The sequence below is a fragment of the Anguilla anguilla genome, chromosome 10, assembly GCF_013347855.1.
Source record: "Anguilla anguilla isolate fAngAng1 chromosome 10, fAngAng1.pri, whole genome shotgun sequence".
NCBI classification, from domain to species: Eukaryota; Metazoa; Chordata; class Actinopteri; order Anguilliformes; family Anguillidae; genus Anguilla; species Anguilla anguilla.
The window spans coordinates 31,668,171-31,683,815 of record NC_049210.1 but is presented as its reverse complement, the minus strand read 5'-3'; the positions used below and the strand labels follow the sequence as shown (position 1 = coordinate 31,683,815).

Sequence of the window (15,645 nt, the reverse complement as noted above, 5' to 3'; positions counted from 1 at the left end):
AAATATAAATTTCGAATGTCTGTGTACTTGTATTTTAGTAAATGCTAGAAACAATAAATATCTGTGCTGTTATCTTTATTCTGAGATATAAAACTAGTTGCAGTAAAAATATAGTTCTGAAAATGAGCTCCTTGTCTGGAATGTGACAGATATAGCCAGTTCACACTTTGGATTTAATCTATAAATAGGCCTATATATAATTGGGGTAGGGGTAACACTACCCAGAGCAAGAGTCTACTACAGTGTTCTGCAGAAATGGTGAGTGTTGATCTAAACAGGACTGTGTCAACCTTTTTTTTTTGCTGGCCCAGATTTTCCAAAGCAGACAAGGATAGGTAGAATTTTAGTCTTTTGAAGGTAACCCATTCATTTAATTATTGCCCACTATTGGAAAACCATTAATTAGACCATTATGCAGAAAACTTAAATATATTGATACACTCTGGACAGCCATCAAAAACAAACATTCAAAATGTAATGCGGCAGACCAGAACAAAACAAAATGAAAGCAATCAGATCAGGCCAAAAATGACAGAAACAGATCAATTTCACTGGAAGAGCTGATGTTATCCTCCGAAGCTTTCTTTCTTATTTCTTTGATTTTGTCTCTCACTTCCCTCTCCTTCTCACACCATGACAGACTGCACCAGCACTCTGCTCTCTGGCTCCCCCCTGTGGCCGGACTCACTAGCGTTCTTCCGTGAGCATGTCGACGAGAGCCTGCATTAGCCTGCCGTTTTGGCGTCTGTACGGCTTGCTTCGGTGAAATCCCTCCCCGTAATGTCCGTACAGCTTGTCCTCCAGGCCTCTGTGTTTATTGAGCATGTCCAGGACCTGGTAGAGGTCCTGGTAGGAAACGCGCTCGGACGTGCCCAGAGGGTGCCTGGCGTGGGATCGTCCTGACGAGGGGCGCTCTCGGAAGGCTGATTTCAGGACGTTGATGAGGGCGTTGTAGGGGGCGGTCGCCTTCCGTGCGCCTCCAGCGGAGTTACCTGGAGTGGCCTTGGCCTTCTGGGACGTGTGGGGTTTTGAGGGGAACAACTATAGACAGACAGACAGATAGGAGAAGGAGAGGGTATCAGTACTGCTGAGAAGAGAGAAATTCGACTGGTGCGTTTGGATATGAATGAGTATGAGTGCGTGTGTGCTTGAGGGTGTGTGTGTGTATGCGTAGTGTGTGCATGTGTGTGTGTGCGTGCGTATGTATGTGTATGAGAGTTTTCATGCGTATGTATATGTGGTTATGCATGGGCATGTGTCTGCACACAGGAGTGTGTGTATGTGTACTTGTTTTTGAGTGTGCGTGCCTGCGTGTGTGGGCGTGTGTGTGTGCGTGTGTGTGTGAGTGTGTGCACGTACTGCGTGTGTGTGTGTGTGTACGTGTGTGTGCGTGTGCGCCGCTGCAGGTCCCCCTCCCACCTCCGTCATTTCCTCCGTCTGCTCCACGCCCCGGCGGTCATTCTGAACGGCGTTGTAGGGCTGGTAAACCCTCTGCTTCTTCATGTGCTCCGGCCGGTCCTGCGTTCCGTGCAGAATCAGCCTCCAGTCCACCACCTGCCCCTCATTCTCTGCACGGCCAGACTGCACGCACAGACACGGACAGAAGGAGGAATGACTTTTTGAATTAACCCCTCCTTCTATCACGTGAGAGGCAGTGAGACCACAGAGTGTGGTTCTCTGGACAATACCTGTACCAGCATATGACCTGCTCTCTGGCTTGCTAATAAATATCTGTTGCAAGGTTGGCTTTCCATGTATGTGATATAATTAACTTGCATTATAACAGTCTTACACAAATGATGAAGTGCCTGAAAAAAGTAGCGTCCCCACAATGCACATGTCAGACTGAAGCTCATCTGGGGATTTTAAAATCACACACCCTCCCTGCAGTTCAGTACTCCAGGACCACGGGGGCGCTCTGACTCACCACATCTGTGATGGTGAGGGTCCAGGTGCCCGTGGGGTCTTCCCCCCAGGTGTGCACGGACATGAAGGCCCAGTTTCTGAAGCCGCTGGAGGACGTGTCCCTCTCTCTCTCCGCCAGCAGGACAGTGCTGGTGCCTGGGGGAATGTAACACAGCACTCACTCAAACACTGAGGAAGGTGTGCAAAGGTGTGTTCTGTACCTAATGAGAGGTGAGTGTGAAGCGCAGTGTTCAGGTGTGCAAAGGTGTGTTAGATACCCAAAGGAAAGGAGAGAGGTGATTGTTTGGGCGTACTGTGTACATGTGTGCTTGGTACCAGAAGGAGAGGTGAGGGTGATATATAGGGGTACAGGTATGTTTGGTACCTGAAGGAGAAGTGAGGGTGATATATAGGGGTACAGGTGTGTTTGGTACCTGAAGGAGAAGTGAGGACGATGCGCAGGTCTCCTCTTCTGGTGTACTCGATGCTGATCTCCATCTGCACATGCTCCAGCGACCGGATGGCGCTGTCCTCCCCGGCACAGGCTTTAGTGGGGATCTCTATGGTGATCTCACTGGCAGTTTTCATCTTCCTGTAATAGAGGAACCAATGAAGGAAGAGGTTGATGCATAACGTGGAAACCACAGGGGTGTTCCAAGCCACTCCCTCTGGATTCAGGCTTGTTCTCTCTAGTGATAAAGGACACAAGAGAAGATGTGTGACTTCCTGACAGGTGGACTCAAGAAAGGGATTCACGCTTCACAATGCCTCAGTCACCCACAAAAAGGATAGGCAGTAGCTCCCAACTCGAGAATGAAATGTTGTTCATACAGTTGTGCACAGTGCATTCTGCAGAACAACTGAAAAAAATACAGGGATGGCATTTCAAAATTTGTGTATATATAGACAGATGGTGGTGTGTATTCCTGCCTCTTGCCCAATGCACGCTGGGATAGACTCCAGCATCCCCCGCGACCCTGCCCAGGATAAGTGGGTATAGTTAATGGATGGATGGATGGGTGTTTATTTAAAACTGAAATATAATTGAAATATGCCATAGCAGCATAACAGAAATGACACCTGTAATATGAAAGACGGGGGTACATCATGATGGACCTCACAGGAAGCAATTATGGGATTATATGGTCTAATGCTCCGCTGGATTAGTGCTCAGATTATGAAAGCATTTAACAACCGTGTTCCCCGCCTCCAAAAAAAAAAAAAAAAAAAAAAAGCAAAAACATTCCTATTGGTGCATCCGCAGTCTGGGAATAATCGGCGGATTGGCGGTAACCCGCTAACCCCATTCCTCTTATCTCAGAGCCACAGCGCTAGGTGGCTGGGTAATGTTATTTTTTTTCCAACAATACCGAAGCCCAGCCCCTCCCCAGTCGCACATTCCTACTGTCTAACTGACGATTTTACTATTAAACATCTGCGGGCCCCCAACCGTGTGAATGAGATGGTCAAATCTTTCTTTCAAATTTGCTGTGGTTTTAAAACAGAAAACACGGGTTTATGGCCACAGTGCACCGGCCTTTAAATGGAAACGGCTAAAGGCTAACGAGTATAGCCGCAGCACTAGGCGGATGTTAGCATAACTGCCACTGCCTGGATTATGGGCGGGGATTTCACATTTGCTTTATGCACAGATTAAACCAAAGGGCACGGCATCGTCATGCTTTTTTCACTCACTAGACCTTCATGTATGCCTATGAAGGGTGGGAAATATGGACCAATATATTCTGAATATTTTTAAACTGTTAGTGTAATGTGCCATGGTGCTATGAAAAGTGAGGTAAAGTCAATAAACTGGTATGGTTAAAATATTGCATGCCTGTACATACATGTCCCCCTCGGTCCCCTACCTGGGCCGGAAGGCGTCGTCCTTGATGACGCACAGCCTCTTCTCTGGGACGTGTTTCCACGCCTTGGGGTCGGCCAGGTCCACCAGGGCCTTGGCGTTGAGGAGACCGAACCCAAAGCGGCTGTTCACCATGAGCCCGGCGCTGTTCCGCTTCCAGCCTGGGTTGTTGGCCAGCGGGTCGAACTCCGAGGTCCACACCACCAGGTGCTGGAGGTCCCGCCAGGTGAGGTCGGGGCTGTATGGGAGAGAGCCACGCCCAAAGGTGAGACCGAATTTGAGCAGTTGGCGGAGCCTACGGTCACACCCTAAAACCTGATTTCTCTTCTTCTCTTACCAGTATCGTTTTCTGATAAATTACCATAAATCCTGCTGAATATTCCCCCTTAATTTCTCTTCTTCTCATCAAAATCATTCACCAATAAATTATTATAAAACTTAGTATATAACCCCCAAAGAATTTGCGTCTCCTGTTTCCTTAAGAAAAATGATTTGTACAAAGTTTTGTATTTAAATACCTTTTTTGACCACTGTACACATTTGCTTGTCAAATCATATTAACAGTCCAGACATAACTAACATATAGATGCTCTGCATGTCTCTGTCCTTATTGTACACTAGTCATAGCACTCTGTAACTGTTTCATAAGGTTAAGCAGGTCCCTGTGTTTTTACCCTGCCCGGTAAAAGCAAGGGAAGATAAAATGCCAGAACATTCTGGTACAATGCACCAAATATGTCCCTGCATATAATAAACAGCATATAGGTTCACTGGCACTTACATAAATTATTTAATCAATATTGTAATACTTCTGTTTCTCCTTTAAGCCATATTAAGTCTCGGAAGCTAATGTTCCCTGCGTTGGCTAATGGTGCGTGCTTAAGTGCAGCAGCACATGAGATTGCGTGGGCTTGGATTTATCCGCATGAACGAGTGACGTACTTCTGTTCCAGGGCCAGAGCGAATATCCCAGCAGCCAGTGGTGCAGAAGCCGAGGTCCCCGTGTGCGTCTCTGTGCACTGATTGTGCAAATCTGCGCTGGTCTGAAAAACAACAGGGTTTTGCAGTGCCGTTAATGGACGTCAGTGTCAGAAATAAAAAGCACACAATCAGATACAGAAAGAACAGGGGAGGGGAAGGAGGGGGAAAAGAAGGGACAAGAAAGAGAAGAGAACACAATCCCCTCCTATGATTTGAATCAACAGCAGGGAGAATGGGGAGAGGAAGTGGGAGAGGAAAGGAAAGGTGAGAATACAAGAAAGAAGAGACAGGGAAGGATAGAAGTAAAAAGAAAAAACAGGAAGACAGAGGTATGATGGGTTGGAGAAACAGGAAGACGAGAGAAACAGAGTGAGGACCAAAGAGGACAGAACCAGAGGAGACAACAGGACAGAGGGATGGGCGGGACACAGGGAGAGGGGCGGGGCTGGAGAAAAGGGAGGCGGGACCACTCACGATCCTCTGGTCGGTGTAGTCCCCACTGCTGTAGGCGGTGGCCAGGGTGGAGGAGCACTTCTCGGCGTACCAGGGGGACACGCCCTGCTGGGAGGCACTGCTGATGGAGACGGTGTAGATGCTGTCCGTGTAGCCGTCGCAGTCGCAGTTGTCCCCCTGCCTGCCCCCGTTCCCCGAAGCCCACACAAAGATGGAGCCCTTTCCGCCCCGCCCCTGTAAGAGACCATGGAGAGATGGGGGGGTTGTGGACCGTGAGTCATAATGTTAACACTTACATGTCCTTAAATTACACATACCTGACTGCTAAAGTTACGAACCAGGCAACCCCAAGACAGGATACAGGATAATCAAGTAAATCAATAAACCAATCAATCAATAGATCTTTATTGTCCCATGGGGGCAATTCAGTTGCAGCAGTGTTAAAACAGGCACACAAGAATACACAAGATACAACAACAGATATAATCAACCAATTAATTCTACAAGAATAGTCACATAGTAATGATTTACTGGATTTATAATGCACTCACAATCGGAAAGCACTTTTAAGCCAGAACACTCCGACTGAACAAGAATCAGGTTTCCCCTGTCGATATCCTAATGTTATCCAATATAAACTAAAAGGCAAAACTGATCCTAGGTCAGTACTCCTACTTTGAGACAAAATGTGAATTCTGGCCCCAACTGGGTTTGTGAACAGAATAGGATGGATGGTCAGTCTGCAGGTGGAAGCTTCTAGAAGGCCCCCATGCCCCCGGTTCCTCCTCACCTTCTGGATGCCATACTCAAAGGCTTTCTGGGCCAGGCGGCCGGGCCCTTCCACTGTCTTGCCGTCATCGTTGGGGCCCCAGCTGGCACTGTAGATGTCCACGTGGTTGGGGTTAAAGCCGATGGAGCTCGCCTCTATGGCGTCTGTCACAATCCCATCCAACATACGAATCCCTGAGGGAGGGGAGGGAAAGAGGGGGTACAGAGATAGGGAGAAGGGGGGGAGAGGGGGGAGAGAGAGGGGGGGAGAAAGAGAGAGAGAGAGGACAGAAAGGGGGGGAAAGGGAGAGAGTGTTAGCGGATACATACTTTCATAACACATTTTATGGCAGCTTTATAACCTATAGGGGATTGTGGTCCCCTTATAGGGAACTTATAGGAAACAACTAGAACATTTATCACCTGCATAGGGGGACTTATATGTGGTATACAGTATAAAGGGGACTTTTGTTTCAAAGAGAAAGAAAGAGAAAGAGTGAAATAGAGAGTGTGTGAGAGAAAAAGAGACTGAACAAAGAGGGAAACCGGGTTGCCCATTAGTGTAATTGCAGGTGACTCAGCACCGGCGCATCTCCATCCTCCAGTGAAACACACAGACAGGTGCTTGCGGTTATGCAGACGCAGCTTTCGTAACAGGTGTGCTCCCGTTTAACGACGGGCCAGGCGGCTGTGCGGGCCTTTCTAGCGTTTTCCGCTCCTGTTTCGATCTGTCCCGCCTTTACTCGGGGCTGACCTAGTTCCTAACGGCCTAATTATATCAGCAATCATCTCTCTGTGGCCCACTTTTACAAGCAACATGGGCGAAAGCCACACCGAATCAAAACAAGAATAAGCTGTGCCTCCATCTACTGTGTATCTATCTACTGTTGGCTAAGCGATGCAGTTAAAACTGTGATTGTTTTGCTAAGATTGACTTAAAGAAAAGTTTTTTAAAAAACGTACCTCCGACCTTCGCGTTGAAGGCCACACCAACTCCGCACTTCTTGTTGTTGGCCTGCATAGCAATCTCCCCGGCGCATCGTGTTCCATGCCTGGACACACACACACACACACACACACACACACACACGCACACACACGCACGCACACAAACACAGAAAACACAACAGCCTGTTTATTTCTGAGGTAAACCCAGTCACGTACAAAATTTTATGATAGGAAATGGTTTACAAAATGGTACGGCTTAGCACGATATAGGCGTGAATGGGATTTCTGTTAAGATAAGGTAAGAGCACTGAGGGATGTGTGTTTGAGTGACAGCTGGAGCCCTGCCGTAACTAACAAACAGAAAGACTAATTTCACCACCGATCTGTTTTCTGAGTGAGTCAATCTCTATTGATGCATACTGTATTCATGTATATATAAAGTGGCACTGATTTACCTACTTAGAATTGTGCAAGCATCCTGCCCCCACCCACACCCCCCACCCCCCCCATACTTCTGTTCTGTTACTATGTTTACTGATTCCTAAGTGCTTACAGAAGCGTTCTGAGGACACAAAGAGGGAGTTAGCTCCAATTGAGAGCAGCATGTTCAAGTGACGCACATGTGTGTGCGTGTGTCCGTGTGCACACGCGCACGCCACATCTGGGACTGTTACGCACATTCTTAGAAGGCATGATAGAGTGACGGGGGAATCAATGAGTCATCCAATCAAATGTGAGAGAAATGGGGAGAAAGAGAGAGAGAGGAGGAGGGGGGTAGATTGTTCTGATTGTTCTTCGTGAACCTATTTTCAGCTGAAACGGTTTGTGTGCAGTAAATGAGACAAAAGAGAAAGCGAGTGAGTGAGTTAATGATTGAGTGGGTGAGAGAGAGGAAAGAGAGGAGAAAGCAGAGAAAGAGAGGGGGGAGAGAGACATGGAGTGAGAGTCAGTGAGAGGCAGAGAGAGAGGGATGGCACCATGTAATAGATTTTAAAATTCTGTTTTAAAATTATATTCTTGTTTGCATTGCTCGTGTCATCCTGTGTTTGCCTAGCAGCAACAGGTAATGCACGGCAAGAAAAGCACCACTGGAAAGTGGGGCTTGAATGAACCGACACAAAGCCAAGAGCGTCATTCAGAATAGGCACACCGTGTCTTTACTGCTCTACAGCCCTCTCCGCCAATCCGGCTCAGCGTCTCCTCACTCACTTGTTCTCATTGGTGGAGTCGTATCTGGGAAATGGGTCAGGGTCGTTGTCGTTGAAGTCATAACTTGCAGCTGGATCCTAGGACAGAAGGACAGACCGTTACAGTCACGTACTGTGCAGTCTGACGCAAGCAGTTAATACTGCAGTAGAAGGCCTGCTCCTGTAGGGATCTTATTGGTCCGTGTACTACTAGAAATAAAGGTACAGTGGGGGTATATTTTTGTTCTTTAAGGAGGCAATTTCCCAAATGTACAACTGAAAGTGCAATCATGTCTTATTTGGATACTAATTTAAAAAGTACCTTTCACGAGCACCTTTTAGATGCAAGGAACCTCATGGACATAGCTTGTGATTCACTCACTCAAACACACATTCATTCACTCACTCACTCATTCATTCATGTTTAGCAGGCTGAAGAATTTCCACAAGGGGGAGATATTTGCACCCAAGCAGCGGAATAGTGCTTTGCATCAATGGCACTTTGTGCCTTTGTTTTCATCTGTGAATCGCCATGGTAACGCTCTTACGTAGTTGGGGTAGATGTCCGTGTGGTTCCACTCCAGGCCGTCGTCCAACACGGTGATGACCACGCCCTTTCCCGTGATGCCCTTCTTCCATACGGGGATGACATGGAGGTCCAGTTTGGGAAGGGAGGGGGACGTCCTGGTGTCTTGCTTAAAAATAAACAATGAGAGAAGGACGTGAGTGAAAGGGAAAACTGTCGTCATGACAACAAAATAAGTTTAGACTATAGGTCATTGATGCCACAAACAGACGTTGAGGAAGCAGGGAGAGGAGAAGAGGAGAGAGAAAAGATGGAAATATACTGAGAGTGTAGAAGATGCAGGCATGTCTTTCAAAAGTGATTTTATCCAGTGATCTATATAAAAAAATATTTTTATGGGTAAATGTACCACACATTTCATTCAGAATATTAAGTTGAAGAAAGAACAGGAAGGACTTATAACCCTTGTTATATCTGAAGTCAGCTGCATTGAGGGCAACCTGTAGAAAAGCTACACGCTGTATAAAAGAACACTATGCGTCCCTCCCCCCTTACGTTGGTCACAGGGAAATACAGCTTGTGTAATAATGGGGTGTTTTAAACCTGCCATCTCTGCCAAGGGCATACAAGAAACGGGAGAATCAATTTACATGAAATCAGCTGGACAATCAGTGACCGGAAGGAGGGAGGGAGAAAGAGACAGAGAGAGAGAATGACTCCACTCAAGGACTATATGACTCATAGTTGGGAGAATAATATGTAAATCAATCTAAGGCACCCTTTGCAGCATGTCATGTACAGGATCTACCTGTACTGGAATATCAGACCACAGCGAGTCCCCACTGCTTCTGAACAGCAGGGGTTTTTTGTATTTGGATCACTGCCAAAAAGGGGTTTTGTTTTTGATAATATTCATAAAGAGGATTCATAAAGAGGGCCCATAAAAGCTCACTGGTCCCGTTCAGGAGTGTACAAACTGACTTCTATTTGTTTGTTGTTTTTTGTGCTCTGTAATGAGGCCCTGATGCTCCCATTAGACTGGACTTTGCTGGAACATTGCATTATGGGAGCCATCAGAGCCATCAGTGTATTTATTCACTTCCTACCAGACCATGAATTTTATGTTTCTGTCTTCCTTTCTTTTTAGACGTGATTAATAAAGCAAATTTACTTACTAGCTACTGAACAAGCAAGGTCTCACTCCATCTGCCATTCACACACACACACACATGCATGCATGAATGCCCATACACACACGCACACACAAATGCAAATGTAGCACTTTAGAAATCCTTACTCGAGTGCAAACTCACTGGTTTCCTGCTGCTTCTCCATGACAACACCAAAACTGTGCTGTGATTGCAAAGCATTCTGCAAACACAAAACGAATCACGGTGCATTCCCTCCATCCTCCTTCTGTCTGTCCTTCCCCCTTTCCCTCCATCCTCTTTGTTTTGAGAGTACAGTTAGAGATTTATACAGATAAGTGAATCATGGAGAGAAAAAAAATCCCAGGGCGCTACCCATTTGTGGGCTCCTGAAATCTTCGTGTTCAATCACAGCACTGCATTGCTGTGAGCCGGTCAGAATGCCTGAGATGTGGTCATCCTGCATCCTGTGGATTTGCGTCTCTGTACTGAAAACTCACCAGGTACCACTGCTGAGACCACATGGGGTCATCGAAGAGCTGGTCCACCGAGCAGCCCGGACACCCTGCCCCCAGCGGTGCCCTCTTCCTGCGCTGCTTCTCATATTGCTGCTCCGCCCACCACACCTGCACACACAGTTAAGCAGGGTTACTGCCACTGTGTCCCTAAACACACACACACACACACAAGCTCACAGACAGACACATACACACACACACACACGTGCATGCACACATAATCTCACAGACAGACACACACGCACACACCTGCATGCACACACAAGCTCACGGACAGACACACACATGCATGCACACACACACATGTTCACACACAAGCTCCAGGGCAGACTCTCACACACACCTCACTGTGCTAAACAAGATCACAAAAACACCACAAATACATACACACATACAAGCTCACAGTCAGACACACACACACATGCATGCACACACACACGCAAGCACACAGACATACACACACACACACACACACACACGTGCATGCACACATAATCTCACAGACAGACACACACACACACACCTGCATGCACACACAAGCTCACGGACAGACACATACATGCATGCACACACACACACACACATGTGCACACACAAGCTCACAGACAGACTCACACACACACCTCACTGTGCTAAACAAGATCACAAAAACACCACAAATACATACACACATACAAGCTCACAGTCAGACACACACACACATGCATGCACACACACACGCAAGCACACAGACATACACACACACACACACACACACTCAGGCATACAAAGCTGCATAAGAACACATCTCAAGTCTAACAATACACACAAATACGTTCCCACTTTTAAACATGCACATAACTACCTACATGCATATACACACAGATGTATGTGCTAAATACATGCATAAACACAATGTCCCCAGAGTTCTTAAAGGCAAATGTGCCTATTTTCACTCTACCAGGGATATGAAATATTAATTATGCTCCTAAAGCTAGTCACCTGTGGGTGAAATAATGTTCAATTCAGTGGCATTGTATTATCAGATAACAGCTTGCTAATACAGGCTCAGCACTTTGTACAGAAGCCACACCTCCCTTCATTAGAAATGTTCCACACTATGATAAAAGCTAGTGCAGAGAGAGAGACACACACAGAGAGGTGGATAGACAGAGAGATACAGAGAGGGAAAGAGAGATGGGGGGATGACTCCACTTGAGGACTCTATGATTTGTCGAGTTATATATGTGTATTAATATAGGTGTGTTATGACGTTTAACCTCATTCAACAATCCCCTCCACTCAAGGGCCATTATGACAAACACAATGAGCCTTCCGCATCTTCAACACAGTGCGCACGGCACACAAAAAAACCAGACGACGAGAAATGATTTCAGTTAAGCACACAAAGCCTACTACTATCTATTCTATTACTGGCTCAATTGTCGGTAAGTGACTTGCGTCCATTGACGGGGGGGCGTTCGGCCCGACGAGCTCGCCAGAGGCCGGATGTCTGCAGGTGGTAGGAAATTAATGTTCTCGTGTTGTGAATCGTTTCCTTGTCATAAGGAACTGTCTCGTTTCCCTCCTAGATAGCGCGCCGACGCCCGGACGCCAGTTCCGTTATCTATTTCAAATAGAAACAGAGGACTTGAGCAGTGTCCGTCAACAGGAGAGAGAAGCCTCATTTAGGGTTTGCCCGGAATTATTGATGTTTTCATGTTTAATTGTTTCTTTATTGTAAGAGACGTGCACTTGGCCATATATGTTGGCCATATGCCCACATACTCCACCCCTATAACAGGGTCTTAGTGCAGGGTTAAAGCAAAAACCTGGACCCACACTGGCCCTTTTCAGATAGGATTTGACACACTTGCTCTAGAACAACTGGAAAAGCGAAGTAACAATTTGTTTGGTTTATGTAAATTCTTGCAATCTGATTGGTTCTAGTAGGTTTTAGGAAGTCTTCAGTTATAGGTCAGTTGGCCTGAATTTCAGTTGGAGTCCACAAACATATGGTCACATGATTCTGAGTAAACGTCAGAGAGTAAAATAATAATCAAGAAAATAAAAAAGTGCAATACCCTTTCATCCTGTGAAAGCCACCTGGTCATGTGATCAGCACTTCTTCTTGTCCTTCTGGGATGACTATGGTGTCTTAGCAGGTAATGGTTCTCTAGCGCTCCTATCTGCAAAAGAGAGAAACATATCCACTTAAATTAGCCTGTATATTCTTAGATTAAACAGGTAATCAGAACCTTTTATAATAGAGGTTCTGCAAACTGAACACAAACTATAAGATGCTTATATATCTGAGAAACTGATTGTTTTTCTCTCACAGCCCTTCATGAAAGTAGTCAGCCACATAACTACGAGAGTGAGAGAGAAAGAGCCCTTTGAGTACCATATTCTCTTAGCAACAGGTACTTGATATTAGAAAATGAAAGCAGAAAACTATATGAACTCCTATACTCAGCTGTGAATAGCCAGCCTGCTGTTTCTCCTTCAAGAAAATACAAAACTAGAAAGAGAAACCCAAACTCCCTGCGTGATGAAATAGTGGGAGCAATAACTTATTAGTGCGAGCAATAACTTATTCATTTAGATGTCATTTAATATTTATAACATATACATAAAACGTTCTCACATCTAATTTTGGGACGTCAAACTAACAATTGCATGAGATTAACTGTAGCACTGTACATCGCAATGAGTTGCTCATATATCCATACCCTGTTATCACCCTGCCACGCACCATTTCGCACAATGGATAATGACCTGCGTGTTATGTAAAACCACAGCCCTTTTCTTTTTGGTTCATTTCGTTGCTATCACAAAAAAAAAACACACACAAAAAAACAGATGTAATCCACGAAATTTCAAAGCGGCTTTGAAATATAGATCTACCATGTAGGGGTTACGCCCATTTTCCCTCCATCTGTGGAAAAACAGCAGCGCAGTCACACGCGCTAAGAAATCACGGAAATGTATCACGCGAGAAAAGGCGAGCACGTGAATTATTATTATTATTATCATCGTTATTATTATTATTATTATTATTAGTAGTAGTAGTAGTAGTAGTAGTAGCATTATATTTGGTAATTAAGCCTGATCCTGAAGCGACGTGTCCGTGTTTTCCTATTCATCAGAACATTAACTTCATCTCTGAATGTCCAGGTTATGATTATTCAGTAGCCAATTTCATCATTCATAGAGCACTGGGTGGTAGGATCAAGCGCGGGGTACTTGGAATCCAGGAGCAATAGATTTCTATTGGTCAGGCTTCCCCTGCGCAAGGCACAGGCCTCGCATGCGCTTCCCAACATTAATGAACATTGCATGGGAAGGCGATTGAACGTTGTCAATCCAGAGTCGCATGAGCGCATCTATGGTAACCTAGGCACGCTCTAAACTGGAGTCGGTTTATGTACCATAATCTGCGTTCTCCGTGCCAGCCACCAGCCAACCACTGTACGTTGCTGATTTGACTATTTCTCCCTTGAATTCCTGTTCGATTGGTAAGGAGTCCATTTAATTATGCATACTCATTGCTTGACTAAATTATAGACAATATGGTGCATGTATGTTTAATTTTTTACATTATTTAGCATGCATTAGATTACTAATAATGTATAACTTCCTGTCGCCGTTAGCGTCCTGACGCGGGGAAAATTGTTTTCATCAGCCCCCGGAGATACCTACATTAATTACTCCTAAATACAGCGGTCGCTATTTACACGCATGGCAAGAGAGAATGGCAACAACCACAGTCTCAAAAGTTCTTCAGAAGTCTCGAGAAAGAACCACCACGAATGATTGGTATTGTTACTGGCGCCCGCCCAAATTTCAAAGGAACGCTTTCACCTGGCTTGGGAGCTCTGAAAATGTCACGTTCGTGATCTTTATCAGGTCGGAAATTAGCACATTTTCCAAATAGTATTCATCTCCCTCCCAGTGATTCCCCTATCAAAAAACATCATTAAAGTCGAAACATAAAAGGCTATACTATCACATACTAACACATACACAACGTAGTTATATTAATGCCACAAAGTTAATATCTGCGTTTTGAAATCGTAATGTATCCGTGAATCTTGGCATAAGAATAATACATTAATTAAACTGTGTAAACACTGTTAATTAAACTCAGAGTTTTTATAGTCCGCGTTGGATAAAATTTGCTCTCTCAGCGCAAAATCGACTTTATCACATTTTATTTTACACTGAGGATTTTGCTGAGATTAATTATCTTTTTATAAAATAGATTTTATTCCCAGAACAGTAAATAAAATACAAACACATATACTTCTCGTCTTGCTCGACCGTTATTTCAGTAAATATTTTATTAAAGATAATGTTATGCAAAATAGAATTTTCTTTAGACCCTCCTCTTGTTGCAAGTTACACAATAAGACTGTAGAATTTGCATATTCTGTGCAAGTCATTATTATTATTATTATTATTATTATTTAGTGCGGTTTTGAATTGTTTTGCTCTGCCACATTGCGTTGCTTTAGCGGAGGCGAGCTTACCTGTCTGACCAGTTCGTAGCCCAGTTCCCGGGCGATTGTTTTGGCCGCATGGGGTCCGCCTGGTATCTCCACCGCCCATTCATTGGTGTACTGTCTGTCCCCGATCTCTGCCAAAGCGGCGACAGCGCAAATGACAACACAGACTGCCACAAGCGTACAGCACTTCATAGACTGATTACACCCCGCATCCATATCAGAATTGAACTAAAATGTTTATTGAGGTATATAGGAAAGCTATTCCGAGGCGGACGGAAACTAAATTCAGATTTAGGGTACACGAGAGAGTCCTCTGTCTGACTAATTTGGCGAAGATCTCCTTTAAATCTAATGTTGAGTTATGTATTGGCCGAGAAGAACTAAACCTCTTGCCGCGCAGGTGCCCCGCTGAATAAACGTGGAACGCCGGGCAAAACAAGGCAATGAAGAAAATTATTAAGCGTCAAATGACGAGGAGCTCTGACGTCATTCGAATCTACCTGTCCTTCTCTATTCCGAGGATGGATGCGGAGAGAGAGAGAGAGATTGTGAGAGAGAGAGAGAGAGAGAGAGAGAGAGATGGGGGTCATTTAACCAATAAATAAAAGAATAAAAATAAATAACAGAAATCGAACGTATTATCTTTATCTAACGTTCTGTTCACATTTTCATGGGCGAAGTGACAAAAAGCACAGCTCTTTGTGGCAATCCATTGTAGTCGTTCATTAATTATTAATTTACCGCCACCGTAGAGTAGTAATACATTTTCCTATACTATATATTTATGTCTTGAAACTTACAAACTTATGTATGGAACTAACCGAATATAGGCTACTCTCTCTCTTTCTCTCTCTCTCTCT

At 45.0% G+C, this 15,645-nt stretch overlaps 1 protein-coding gene across 1 annotated transcript; it reads right to left on the bottom strand.

Annotated features, from left to right (window-relative positions):
- On the bottom strand, window positions 1-15,198 carry LOC118237356 (neuroendocrine convertase 1-like). The gene is made up of 14 exons (XM_035435978.1): window positions 14,810-15,198; window positions 12,362-12,466; window positions 10,281-10,406; window positions 8,655-8,801; window positions 8,129-8,205; window positions 6,935-7,023; window positions 5,994-6,166; window positions 5,225-5,437; window positions 4,712-4,812; window positions 3,774-4,007; window positions 2,340-2,497; window positions 1,928-2,061; window positions 1,420-1,581; window positions 1-1,041 (listed from the first exon to the last, which is right to left on the bottom strand). Exons 1-14 carry the CDS (start codon window positions 14,999-15,001, stop codon window positions 688-690), a joined length of 2,265 nt encoding a protein of 754 aa, XP_035291869.1. The 5' UTR covers window positions 15,002-15,198; the 3' UTR covers window positions 1-687.
- Window positions 15,199-15,645: the final 447 nt, after the last annotated feature.

Bases quoted from the DNA above. Each gene is read 5' to 3' on its own strand.
- LOC118237356 (XM_035435978.1), bottom strand. From the start codon at position 15,001: ATGGATGCGGGGTGTAATCAGTCTATGAAGTGCTGTACGCTTGTGGCA. The intron at 2,498-3,773 runs GTAGGGGACCGA...CCTCTATTACAG, and splicing joins GACGACGCCTTCCGGCCCAG to GAAGATGAAAACTGCCAGTG. The intron at 1,042-1,419 runs GTGGGAGGGGGA...GTCTGTCTATAG, and splicing joins AGACGGAGGAAATGACGGAG to TTGTTCCCCTCAAAACCCCA.